Genomic DNA, 13,923 nt, shown 5'->3' with positions numbered 1-13,923 from the left:
ATATATATATATATATATATAATATGTATATGTGTATATGTATATGTATATACGTCACAGACAGACGCGAATCCGATAATAAACAAGATCCTAAACAAGATACTCTACATAATCCTAGTATTTAACTTATTGTCCACACTGTCTTTGTTATCGAAATCAGAATGAAGTCACAAGGGAACATAATCCTATGCGAAAAAAAATTTGAAGAAATTTTGAAACTCGAATCATACGAAAGTCGATGGCATCATAAAAAAGAAACCATAAATCTCTGAACAGTAATTTAACGCGGAGTAAATCCATGATCACTGCATGTAAAGTGCAATAGATTTATTAGCGAAAAGTGTCCATTAAGAAATCTGATCATCGCGTTCATGAATCGATCACGCTCGTGCAAAAAAGCGATGTTCGTGTATCTTATAGTGTCCGTGTAAAGCTTAAAAATCATTCCAAGAGCAAAATGTCATGATAAGATAAAAATTGAATTTTACCAAGAGTTATTTTTAAATATTATTTCATTGAAATTTCTGTGTAAATAATGCCAGTTTATTGTTAAATTAATTGATAATTTAATTTAGTTGGCAGAACTACTTATGGCAAAATTTTGGCAGAACTACTTATGGCAAACGATATAATTTGTTGGCCTTGATTCATAAGCAGTGAAAGATTAATTTTATCTGTTGTTTATCTGATGATTTTATCTATGTGTTAACAAGATATTGTAGATATTTCTTTAGTTAATCACTGAATACGTTAAGATTGGTTCAAAACTCATTTATAATCGACAATAAAGTATAAAGATTATTATGCAGCTACGATATCTGTTTTCGCTGTGAATATCGTTCAATTAACATTAAAGTATCGTTGATATAATCTTATATCTATATAAACAATCATTATCTTAAGTACGAGTTTGATTTTAGGAAATAAATTTTCGGGTATTTGCTTTTACCTGCCGTTGATGTAATTAAGATCTTCATCATAGGAGTAATTATGTCCCGTATTAAGTGAGCTTAAAACGACACTCTTATGCTCTTTCAATCGAAATGACATATTTATGAAGATCGAGCGTCAAGTGTGCGTAAAATTACAGATCAAAGACACATCGAAATTATAATATGTAAGTATGCTTTTGTATTTCGAAATGAAATTTTTTCATTCCGCTATATAATTGATTATTTTGCAATTTTAACAGAAAAAAAATATTAGGAGAGACGGGGAGAGGGAGGAGGGAGGGAGAGAGAGAGGGGGGAGAGGAAGAGAGAAAGAGAGGAGACAAGAGGGAGAAAATAACTTTTTTATATCTAAAGTACAAGTGAGTAAAATAGCCTCCTATTGTTTTAATACGTTTATAATAATATCTTTCATTTATAAAAATTGTATTAATTATTATTAGTAATATCACATTAAGATTTTCGATTTTATGCTCGATATTTTTTTCTTCATTTATCCAGTTTATGTTGCCTTTGTTTCATTGCTTGCTTCTTATAAATTATTTTTAAATTATAAACAAATGTGTTACTTTTGATATTATTCCAATCATCTTTGACATTTTAGGAATAAATTAATGAGAGAAAAAGGAGAATTATTTTAAAATTTATTTATTTAAATTATGGAATGTACTCCTCTCTCTTTGCTAAAAAAATATATTGAAATATATTAAAATGTAGAATAGGACCATTTAAGAGTATGCACTTTTTTCTTCATGCTATATAACTTGTATAAGAATCTGAGGTAAAATGCTGCTTAAATTATTCCTTATATAATACAATAGTTTGAACTAAAATTTTATCAGACATAAACACTCATTTTTACAGGAGATTAATTTTACTAAAAAGATAAAAATACGTATTCTTGAACAATTATGTTCTCAAGAGTACGCATTAAAAAAAAAGTGTCACTTATTGAAAAACAATGTTGATTAAGATAAAAATGGACATTTATTTTTGATTAAATATACATTTTTACATATACATAAGGATTTTTTATATGCAGACATCATATATAATAAGTAAGTTTTCGTCCGATGGGCGATCTCAGTGCAATCAATATGGGACTGCAATTTTGGCACTAGATCCAATTTTTACCGGATTTAGAATTAAAATACAAAGCGTTACAAAATATATAAATTGTATCATCGTTATCATCATTTACTGCTATCATTGTTTTTAACGGGCTGAATGAAATTTGTAAAAACTTTTAAGCTATGTCACTTTTTATTTTTATTCTTTTTGTAATATAACCATATAAAGACTATTACAAACATTAAGTAATATATCACTAACCACGAAGCAAAGACATGTATGCACACGATATAAATATAAAAACCAATTAATTTATTCGTGAGACAAATACAATAAGAAAATGATTAAAATTACATCAGTTAATATATATATATCTCCCTTATCATGCGCGTGCACTGCAACAATCACAACTATCTTTTATACACAGATTGGCTAACCATTTTGGTTAATCAAAAAGGCACATCCTGTGTGAGTTTCAGCTGTTACTGTCTAAGTTGCGTCATAAAGCTCAATGTATACTCTTAAGCAATGGGTATTCTTGAGCAGTCTTAAGGTCTGTTTCCTGCAGCTAAACTAATATACACTTTTAGAATTTAAAAATGAGATAGATACGTTTTGTGGCGACTCGCCATCCAACGGTACTTGCTCGGATTCGCGAAAGCACTGTAGCCACGCAAATTTCCTTTAAATAGAATAGCAATAAAAAAACATGCACACGTATTTCAGTCCCTCATAGGGATCCATATGTGTTCGTAAAGATGACCACTAGGCCTCCTTAATGGACGAATTCCATTTTCATAGAGAGCTGATTTACATTGATGTATTTGTTTATCATGTCAGGGTCACCAATGTAGATCAAATCAATTTAGATTGCTATTCTATTCAAAAGAAATTCGCGTGGCTGCGGTGTTTTTGTGAATCCGAACGAGTCCCGTTGGATGGCGAGTCGCCACAAAACGTATCTATCTCATTTTTAAGTCCCGTTGGACCTCTGGTGGTGAGTCGCCATAGTTTAATATTTGTTAAAACGAGAAAGAGAATTCTAGAGCAACCTAGTGCAGGAACAGAAAACAGACCATTAGCCTCTCGGATAACAAAATGCCCGCATAGTGGTATCATGATGCACGCACATCGTGGATTATTCGCACGGCGCGGACGTGATGGAGGCATACGTGCGAGCGCAATGAATCGCATTATGCAATCACGCCGTGCGTATCACGCCGTGCGCATACCATGCTATTATTATACTGCTCGCACAACGTGATGAGGGCATGCGTGCGAGCGCAATGAATCGCATTTATGCAACATGTCAAGCGTGATATCATGCACGCACGTTTTTCTCATATTCGACTGTGATTGATCAATTTTTTACGACTTATGGCTTGGGTATCCGAAAACTTTTTCTAAGGAGGGCATGATCTAAAATATAGTAATAGTAATAATAATAATAACGTCAAATACTCTTTCTTGCCCTTTCCTCCTCTATGATGCAGATGTTAATATAGAGCCGTTAAGCAGCTACTGCTGCTATGAATGCCGCACGCATGCGAGCAATAGTGAGATTCATATGCGTGCGCATCACTCGTGCGGGTCATGTGAGTTTCACATGTGGATCAGAGAGACACGTCCTCATATGAGGATGCATATGTCCAGAGTGACAGCCACGTGTGTTGGGTAGGTATACTTAGAGATCCTCTAATAAAAATCGCAACATGAGAAAGCCGCATTTTGATTGGTCCAGCATGTTTTAACAATTCCCGCCTATATTTGAATACCTACATTCGTGTTACTTTTAAATTTTAACAAAATATAATTGAAATGAATTATTTTAAAGGTTAAAGGTATTAACAAATAGATTTCTTACATTACATGTCGAAATAACGCGAGAAAAGAATTTGCTGTTGCAAGCGTTCAATTTTTCACACCATTTCCCCAATATCTTTCGCCAACATTTTTCATTCATAAAGCACAACGTTCGCAATTTCGAGGAAATGCTTTTAGTATGTAGCCTTTGGCTACTGAGTTATTACAAAATGGGTCTGTATACCCAACCATTTTTAAAAACTTTCTTTAATAACTTTTAATACAAAATATAGAATACAACATTACGCGTGTTTTGTCAGTTGCCGTCAGCGCAAGTAGATTAGAAACGCGTTAAGGACAGAGATACTAATATATTTTTCTCTCTGTTATCGATTTTGTTAAAACTACTACCCTGCAAAAGTCGGCTTAAATTTCGTGTCGCGACTCTGATTAAAGGGTCTCCATCCAACATGCGTGGCTGTCACTCTCGCACAGTCGGCCGCCCCCTCCCTCTCCCCGCCGCCATTACTATAGGGAAGGTTTACTCCAATCTCTAGTATGTATAGAGCTCACTGCCGTGGATGCAGTATAGGTGGAGTGGATCTCGCTTCATGTAGAAAGTCGAAAATCCACGTGGAAAATTTATTTCATCAGTAATTTTTTAACAAGTAGCGAGAGAACTCCGCGAAAGGTCAATATCAAGGTCAATTACTCGGAAGTCATTTGGGACGGGCTGTGTAAAAATAAATATTTACCTTTTTTTCATACAGTTATATCCGCAAAAGGAAATAGAGTGCATTGAGAAAGACATACGAAATGACAGAAACAATTTTGTTTTATCATTTTTTTAAAAGAGAGAAAGAGATTAAGTTTCATAGAAGAGATTACGTTTCAATTTTCTTGTTTTTATCGAGACATTAACTTACTTTTCGACGGTCACATTTGGATCGTGTAACTGGTAAAGATCCACAAAGGTTTTGCTGTCATTAAAAATTCCAGCGAGCTGCACCGTACGTAATAGAGGCCCTTCACAGTAAACTTGGCTGAAAATCAATACAGAAATGTAACGATAACTGTAATTATCAAACATTGATGATTAAGTAAAAATTCAATATTTTTACGCGGCGATGTTTGCAATACGTAATGCAGTACGTTCCACAGTGACTAACGTTAAATTAACAGATTTTTTCGAACTTTATTATTCGACTGTGTCAATGCAGTTGCGGATAGTACAAATCAAAACAGTCATTATTGAAAAGCCTACAGAGTAATTCTCCTGGAGGCGAATTAATCATCACATCTCAAATATACATAAAAAATTTATTTTACGACACAAATAGTTACGAGATAACTTAGAATGAAGAAATAAACCAACACCTTTGATTAATTATTCAGAGGAATAATAAATTACAAAATTTTGACTTTCACAAAAGTACACCGTGCGCACAATACGGAGAACCTAGCTCATATTATATGCTTTGTTGAGAACACTTTCATGTGAATTGTATTGTGCTTTATATTTGCGATCATATGCTTAAACAAATGCGTATATACAATATAAGTTCATTATGATAAGTTCTAGCGTAGTATACGAAAATTCAACTTATAAAAGGAACCATGATATAACATAAAAAAATCTAATTTCCCTATATCTGGGATATAAAACTATGTTTACTATTGGTATTTCTTCACATCAAGAGACATCTCTTCGATGACCTTGACCTTGACATATGTTGTCAAGGTCATGACTTTAAGTGACCTTCAAAAAGTTTTAGGTGATGGTCACTATTTGTTCAAAAATTATTAACAAAAGTTATTAACAAAAATAGGACACAAAAGATCCATAGCATGTGTAATGAAGGTCCGTAAAATCATTGCGTATATTCAGGATTAAATTAAAAATGCTATTAGTATATCTTCAATCATTAAATAATCCTAGATACAATTAATTATTTCTATTTGATTTATTTTTCGGCAAAGTTAGCAATTTAATGTAATAACTGTATTAAACGTTTGAATTTTCTAACAATAAGTAAAATTATTAATTTTAATTTTTTTGATCAGTTTGAAAATTTTTTTGATCCTTAGTTGTTAATTCCTTTCCTCCGAATTATCATATAATTAATCCCAAATAAATTTAACAAAGGATTATGCCCAATTTGGGCTGAACAATACTGAAACATAACTAGGATCGTAGAGTATCAAAAAGGGATTAAAAAATTTCATATGCATAACTTTGTAAAATAAATCGAGTGCTAATAATAAGTAATAATACGACTGTTCGAATTTCGCTATTATGACCATGTATTGTATTATAAATTTCATTCTTTTGGAGTGAGATTTCACTCTTTTGGAGTGAAAGTCACTCTAAAGAATAAAGTCTCATTTCAAAAAAAGGATTGATATTTTATTATTTTAGTGAATCCAAAAGAATGAAATTTTACTTTAAAAAAGAGTAAAAAATCTGCCATTCTTGTTCAAGAGTAAAAAATTTTTACTCTTTAAAAAGAATGAAAAGTTTTCACTCTTTTTAAGACTGGCTCAAAAAGTTTTAGAGAGCAACGATTACAACGTTCATATAACTTTTGAAAATTTTTTAATAAATTTCTTTTAAAATTCTCTTTAATTCTCACGTCTCACATGTTCCTTGAATTGTCGTAGCGTTCTCTATGGGCAATTTGAATTAAAGAAACAGAAAAAAGTCATATGGAGCTAAATCAGGTGAATATAAAGGATAATGAAGTATAAAAATTTGTTTTTGTGTTAAAAATTGGGTAACAATTTTCCAGCTGTGTAAGCAGTTGTCGTGCAGTAAAAAATCTCTTTCCTTCCATTGGTCTCGTCGAAATCGTTGAATCCTTTTGTAAAGATGATCCAGTACATTCAGATAGAAATGGGAGTTCATAGCGGTGCAAGAATAAATTCCTTGTTATGCCTTGAGAAATTAAAAATGCAATGAATATGATCTTTTTTATTTTATCATTCGAACTTTTATCGATCTTGGTTTATTCGGGTTTAGTCAAACGTAACAAACATTCATCACTATAAACAATTCTCATGGCCTCGAACATTTTCATAACTGTTTTTCCAATTTTAAAATTAAATTAAAAAAATTAATATTATCGTCAATTATACGATTTAGTTGAAAAAATAAAAGAAAGTAGTCGTATTACATGTAAATGAAAGAAAATTAAAAAAAAAAGACTAAAACTTCTGCATATAATGATATAATTATATATAATGATATAATTTATATTGTTGTTAATCGATAAGCCATCAATAAAGTATATGTAAAAAATTTCATGTAACTGAAAGAAAGAAAAACAAATGACTTTCACTCGTGATTTTATCAATTGTTTTATTTTTTAAGTGCAAACGTATACTAACGTTATCTACTAGATTACTAGCAAATAAGTAATTATCACAGTACCCTAATTTTTCAACTTGATAATGATTTTATTCGACGTGAAGTCATAAATGTGAGTGTAAATGAAACACGTTTCTTAAGATAAAGCAGATGTAAACATTTATTTGTTTTGTTATCTTTGAAGTAGTTAAACGTCAAAATAATACTAAATTTTTTTAAAATAAAAAGTTAATTTAAATTTTACGTTTGATAGGTTTTAATAACTTAGTTTAATTATACTTATTTATTAACGTTTCTGTCTTAGAATCAGAATATTTAGAAGATTTTGTTCAAATAGAATGCTGTTTTTGTACTTATGGCTATGGCTTCTTGAAAAGCTAAGTAGTAGTATAGAACAGGAGAAACTATAGAATACAATAATATTAAACGATCAAGTTTTTTAAAAGTTAAAAGCGATGCAAATCCATTTTTCTCATCTGTTACAATGTAATTAAAAATACTGCTGTTATAAAATTTGTATAAAGAACACATTTGGACTTATTTTATTTATCATACGAGTATATATGTAGTATATATGTAGTAAATATAATTTTACTCGTATATATGTAGTAAATATAATTAACTAATTAATTAATTTTATATTATTGTATTCTAATGTGCGTGTTTTATATTATCTTTGACAATTAATTTTACATTATCTTATAGCCAAGCAAGAGACTAATCAATTAATGGAACTTGTAACTTCTCTCTCTCTCTCTTAATTAGCCTTCCCGATTTCTTCTTTGAGAAACTTCAACTAAATCAGCTTAATTCCGTAATTAAGAAACGACGATCCTTAACAAAGTATGTAAATATTCCTCTATCTGCTTGACCAGACTATAAATAATTATGAACAGTAACAAAAGCAGTTTTATGTTGTCTCGAAAGATGATACGAAACTCGCAGATGATACGAAAGTACATATCAGGGAATTATACAAACATTTATCAAGAAGTTATCTCTTGTAGCGATAAGTATTCTGACGAGGAGTGTAATTGTGTCCTCGAGACAATGGCGAAAGTTTCATTGTACTACGAATGACCTGACTGCCGAATGCGGGATTGGTAAATGGTCCAAGTGACTGCAAAAGCTTCAGTGGTACCAAGATTACTTTGTATGAATTCGTGCCAAATTTGCATTTACTTTGCCGTTTAAAAATATATAAATGCACGATTTTGCTAAAATATCTAGAGTTAGATACAAATGTGAAAGTAATTGTGTTTGATCATAAAAATAATTATGTAGGACGCTCAAGCTTATTACTAGAATGTCAAAATTACTTGTGGCATTATGTTTGAGCATTTTATGCATAATAGTTTTGATAGTGTAACAAAGTTATTTTCAGATATGATTTATCCAAATTTTAGATATTTTAGCAAATCTTTTTTTCTGTTTATAAATAGCTTTGAAACAATTTTGACATGAGCATGTTTCTTTGTGTGATTATAAAAGTCTGCCGAAGAAGAGAAAACTGTTGAGTTATTTGGACAAGATTACTTTTGGTAACATCAACATCAATTTCTGTAAACGTTCACATGCGTTTACTAAATTTGTACATCTATTCTCTATCAAAATGTTTTTAAAAACTTTCTGATAAGGGAGAGAGAGAGAGAGAGAGAGAGAGAGGAAAGATATATTAAAAAATAAACATGAAACGTTTACAAGACAGAAAATGGTAAAACTTCCTTTGGACAAATTTCTAAGAAACAGGGTGAAAAAGGGGAAAAAAGTGTCGAAAGTGTAATGTTCTACATATGAAAGATCAATATGTCCATATGGAAGCAATCGATTGAACAAACGATCGATAAAGCAAATAATGAAACTTTAGTCAAATTTACACTGGGGAAAAATGTATTATAAACTTTAATAAATATTTATTTGAATAGAATTAGTTGAATATTTACTAAATATAATCATATACAATATTTATTTGATATACGAAAATCATTAATTTGATTTAATTAGCATTTCTTTCATATTTATTTATTAAATCAAAGTAAATATCCAAAAAACACATCAAGTCGAGAGAAAGTCAAAATGACGTATTTTGACAAATGATTTACAAATGATTTTTTATTACATAATTTGATTGTTCATTGATTTTAAGGATCAAAACAATTTGATCTTTATGTGTTCCTTAGGTAAATAAATTAAATATTTTCTGAGAATAAATATTTATTAACTCTTAACTTTTAGTTAGTTGCACGAAAATACGTCATTACATAAAATAACTTATAGATTTGCAGCGATAGTTAACTTAAGAATTTATACACACGATAATATTCCAATCCTTTACTCGATACTACATACGATGTATTTCAATTCTTTTCTTTAAGCAAGTAGTTAAAGTTACTTTAAAGAAAAGTTTAAAGTGTCCATATGTTTCATATTTCTTAGGTTTTCTTGGTAGTAAGTTTTAAGAATATTTTTTCTAAGTTTTCTAAAGTAAATTTTCCCACGGAAACTATTGTATATAATGATTTTCTAAAAATCGCTGAATATTACTAATCTACAAACGCGACGGGATAGGATAGACACTGTCGATACTGGACGTGCAGAAAGTTATTTATTACAAACGGCCTGCGCTATGCACGAACAACGAAAGAAAATAGCTCTTTACGTTAAACGGTCGTATTGCGCTGCGTGCTTGTTTTAGATCGAATGGATACGCATTTATTGGGAAATTTTTATAAATTAATATCTTGTTAACTATTAAAATGCAAAATGCAAAATGAAAATTGCAAAATGATAAAGAACTTTTGGATTTAGCTTAGTATGCTCTACCTGCTCACGAGAAATGATGTCATAGGTATGGGACAGTTAGCGGTTTAGTATATACACTGAAAAAAATTTATAGAATTTGAATAAATATTTATTTAGATAGTACCAATGGAACCATTTGCTTACAGAAAATAAATATTTATTCGATTAAAAAAAATAATACTTAAATTAAGTATAATTTTTTAAATTAAACAAATATTTATTCAATTATTTTTTATTTACTGTAAGTAAATGGTCTCATTGGTACTATTTAAACAAATATTTATTCAAAATTTCGTAAATTTTTTTCAGTATACTATAGAAGTCTGTGAAGAGCTGCGCAGAATAAAAGAAATAGGGGACGGAGAATAAGAATTTCAACCTATCAGGAACCACTGTACTGTAGAATACACAGTTTTTGATAGATTGAAATTCTTATTTTTTATTCCCTATTTCCTATTTCTTTGATTATGCGCAGCTTCTGTTTTTCACTCACCTGTCACAAAGATCCGCCGGTCCAGGGTAGGTGGTGCGGTTGACGTGCGCGATCGAGGCCGCATTGTTCAGGCCGATTACAAGGAAGATTATTAGAACCACGATCATGTTCCGTTGTAAGTATTCAACACGCAGGTTTAATACTCGTCGATCGCGTACGGCAAGGCAAACGAGATCCGTTGATATCGTAAAAGTGTGCGTATAATCAACGGCAGTGAAAAATTGAATAAGTTCCTGTCCCCGTATCTCGGACGATATAACCGAGCGCGTACTTGCTGATCGGTTATATCTGCGTTACGAGCGTGAGTTCGCCGATAACGCCTGTTCGGCGAAGGCAAGTGGGCGACTTCTCCCCCGGCCGGCCGTTGATTACGTGCACGGTGCGCACTATGCAAATTTCGGGAAGAAAAGTACGCGCCACCGTGCCATTTATCCGGTGCAGAAGATAAGCGCCAAATTGAGGCTAATAGCGGAAAATGACATAGCTCGAGGAAAAAAAGCTATACAATCGCCGTTAAGGCAATATCATAGATCATTTAAAGGTATCATATTGTAATAATGTGGGTAAACTTAAGATGTTGGTTCTTTCTAATATAAGTTCCATTCAGTAGTTCTAATTTTGTGAACAGAATGGATCGAGTGCGGGACAGTACGAATATTTCGGCTTATTATTAATAATCGAAATATTCCGATATACGTATGTAATGGAATATTCGAATTATTAAAAATAAAAGAACGCGAAAGGCAAGCGTATATCCAATTGCGCTTATCCTTAAGAATGAAAAAAGTCCAAAATATTATTTTAACTAGTGTTAAAAATAAGTTTTACAAAATAGAATCATTTTAAGCAATTGTTGTATGAGGTAAAGAATATTTTGTATTTATATTGAAAAATGGTCCGTTTAATATTTTTTGTATTGAATTGTTAATATATATGAGTTTTAATTTAACATAATATGATCATGTTATTTGAATATTTTACATTAATCCAACACTAGAATTGCAGCGATATTTGACCAATCTGATAATTCCTTCTTTTCCAGTTAATTTTGATTTTCACATTTGGATTTGCACTTTACATTTTTGTGACTTTTCATAAATAATCAGTTCATTACAAGTAATTTTACTTTTATGATGACAAAGTTTTTTCGTAAAAATTCAGAGTTATCTTGAACCACGATTGGGTTAATTTAGACCCGCGGTCTAATGTTAAATTGATGTTTAATATTTCTTATTAGTATAAAAAAATAACACACTTTATGGATAAATAAACACACAACATAAAAATAACGTATTTTTTTAAAGGACAAGTTCTAAGATAAATGAATGAAATGTTAATTTAATGTCAACTGTATTAAAAAATGACCAAAGACAAGCGAATAAATTAGAATGTTAAATTTATTAATAGAATTTAATGTTTAATATGTATTAAAATCATTACCCTGGCTTTATAATTGCATTATAGTGATAAATATCTCTTTTTCTAATCACTACTACAATTTTAAATTTATGTATTAATTTTGTATCTAAAAAATAACTAAATTTATATGTTTTAATTTTTTAATTAAGTTTGATACATCTCATGTTAAAATATAAAGTTTCAATGATTTATAATAAATAGAAATAGACACATAGAAATAGATATTTTTTACAGCTATTCTAAATTACAGTTCTGAAAAAAATCCTCTATATCCGGATATATTTGGAAATATTAAAAATATTATTAAAATAATTCTCACTGATCGTAAATGTATTCCTATTTGGATTCAGAAATGTTCGTACATGTTTCGCTCATTCTATGCAGCTGCAGCATTGGATCTAATCTTCCTTGTTGTCTTCGAGGCAAATTGCACATGCTGTTTTTTTTTTATTTCGAACAATTCGATGTTGGCGATTAATTCTTTTTATTTTAGATACATCACATGAGTCTTTTTTTATTAAATTAATTGTGTGAACAATAATGAAATCCTTATTTCTATCTAAATTTTCTTGGTAACTGAATTTTACATCACTGCAATAAAGCTAGTAAGTATGTAAGTATGCTAACGAGTAACGATCGTACGCGCCGTGCGTCGCGGTCATCTAGCTGATGTGGCGTTGCGTGAATAATTGTTTTGAACCATGTTTTACCTCTCTAATCGATTTAGAAAAAATATATGTTAAAATGAACAATCTGAAGATATTTTCATAAAAATGTAAAAGTGGTATAATCTTAAAAATATTACCAAAAAAATTCTTAGAAAATTCGAAAAATTTTTTAATTATAAAAATTACAAAAAAATTTTTTAAACTTATCTAAACGATGTTTACAACATGTATTTTTTTCATTAAATTTGGTCCAGCCGTTTTCAAGAAAAACCACTTTTGTGTTATTTTCGTTTCCTTCTCCCTAACTCCTCAAAAAATGCAACTTTAAGATCAATTTTTGGGGAAGTTTTATATTCCCATAAATGTTCCAACAACGGTACTAATTTGAATTCGATTGGTACGGGAGCAGATTTTACATGCTTATTCTCTCTCTCCGTTATGGTCTTTCAATAAATTTTATATTTATAAAATTTAGGATTTACTCACAAAAGTTAAGTGAATGATGTATTAGCCTAAAGTGCTACGCTACAATGCGCTAGATTTTTTTATTTCAAACTTTGATATTACAATACTCCAAAAAAAATCGTACAGGACAGAATAAAATTTTGATTTTAAAGATAAAAGCTAGTATTTTAAGATATTATATGCAAAATTGGCAAGAAAAAATTTCATTGTTAAGCAATAAATCAATAAATACGACTAAAGTTGCTGTTTTTGGGCTCTAATTCTGATAGACTAATTCTGTGTCAAGATCATGACCATGAGTGACGTTCAATAGATGTTAGGTCATTATTCATTAAAAAGTTATTATCAAAGTTCGAAATATAATATGGCTTTTTTCTAATATTATATAAAACAGAAATTGTTTGCTTTAAAATATATTTTACGCCTTTCCATGTGAAACGACTTTCAGCCCACCACCTTCCCTCCCCCTCCCTGCCAAAGAGCGTACGACTTGGTGGGGGGGAGGGGGCGGCCCTTAGCAAATTTTTTTTGTTAATAATTTTTTAATAATAACGATCGACACTTAAAACTTGTTGAAGGACACTCATATCCTTGACAACATAATTGTCAAGGTCAAGATCATCGGCGGTTGCCCTTTCTACAGTTTTAAATAGATAACGTCGAATGAAAAATATAAATAATTATGTTATTTTAAAAGATAGAGATGATATTATTGTATTTATATTTCATCCATACATTCCCTCTTCCTTTTGTTTAATAAATTGTTCCTCTTTAGTCGATAATATCTGATTATATTAAGTATATCTGTAAATAGCGCAAATATATCGAAATTAAAAAAAAATCGAGTTCTCTCAATATTTTAGTAATTCTTTAAATATTTATATC

The 13,923-nt window shown here is 30.4% G+C and overlaps 1 protein-coding gene across 1 annotated transcript in view; it reads right to left on the bottom strand.

Moving 5' to 3' along the window:
- Positions 1 to 10,792, bottom strand: part of LOC108753683 (trehalase-like) — a 23,959-nt gene extending 13,167 nt beyond the window's left edge. Inside the window, exons 1-2 of the mRNA XM_018495510.1 lie at positions 10,487 to 10,792; positions 4,751 to 4,867 (exon numbers count right to left, since the gene is read on the bottom strand). Coding sequence (XP_018351012.1) covers positions 4,751 to 4,867; positions 10,487 to 10,593 — 224 coding nt within the window. The 5' untranslated portion in view covers positions 10,594 to 10,792. The remainder of the gene's footprint in view (positions 1 to 4,750; positions 4,868 to 10,486) is intronic.
- Positions 10,793 to 13,923: the final 3,131 nt, after the last annotated feature.

The sequence above is a fragment of the Trachymyrmex septentrionalis genome, unplaced genomic scaffold (genome assembly GCF_001594115.1).
Source record: "Trachymyrmex septentrionalis isolate Tsep2-gDNA-1 unplaced genomic scaffold, Tsep1.0 scaffold114, whole genome shotgun sequence".
Taxonomy (NCBI): Eukaryota; Metazoa; Arthropoda; class Insecta; order Hymenoptera; family Formicidae; genus Trachymyrmex; species Trachymyrmex septentrionalis.
This window is presented reverse-complemented; position numbering and strand designations above follow the sequence as displayed.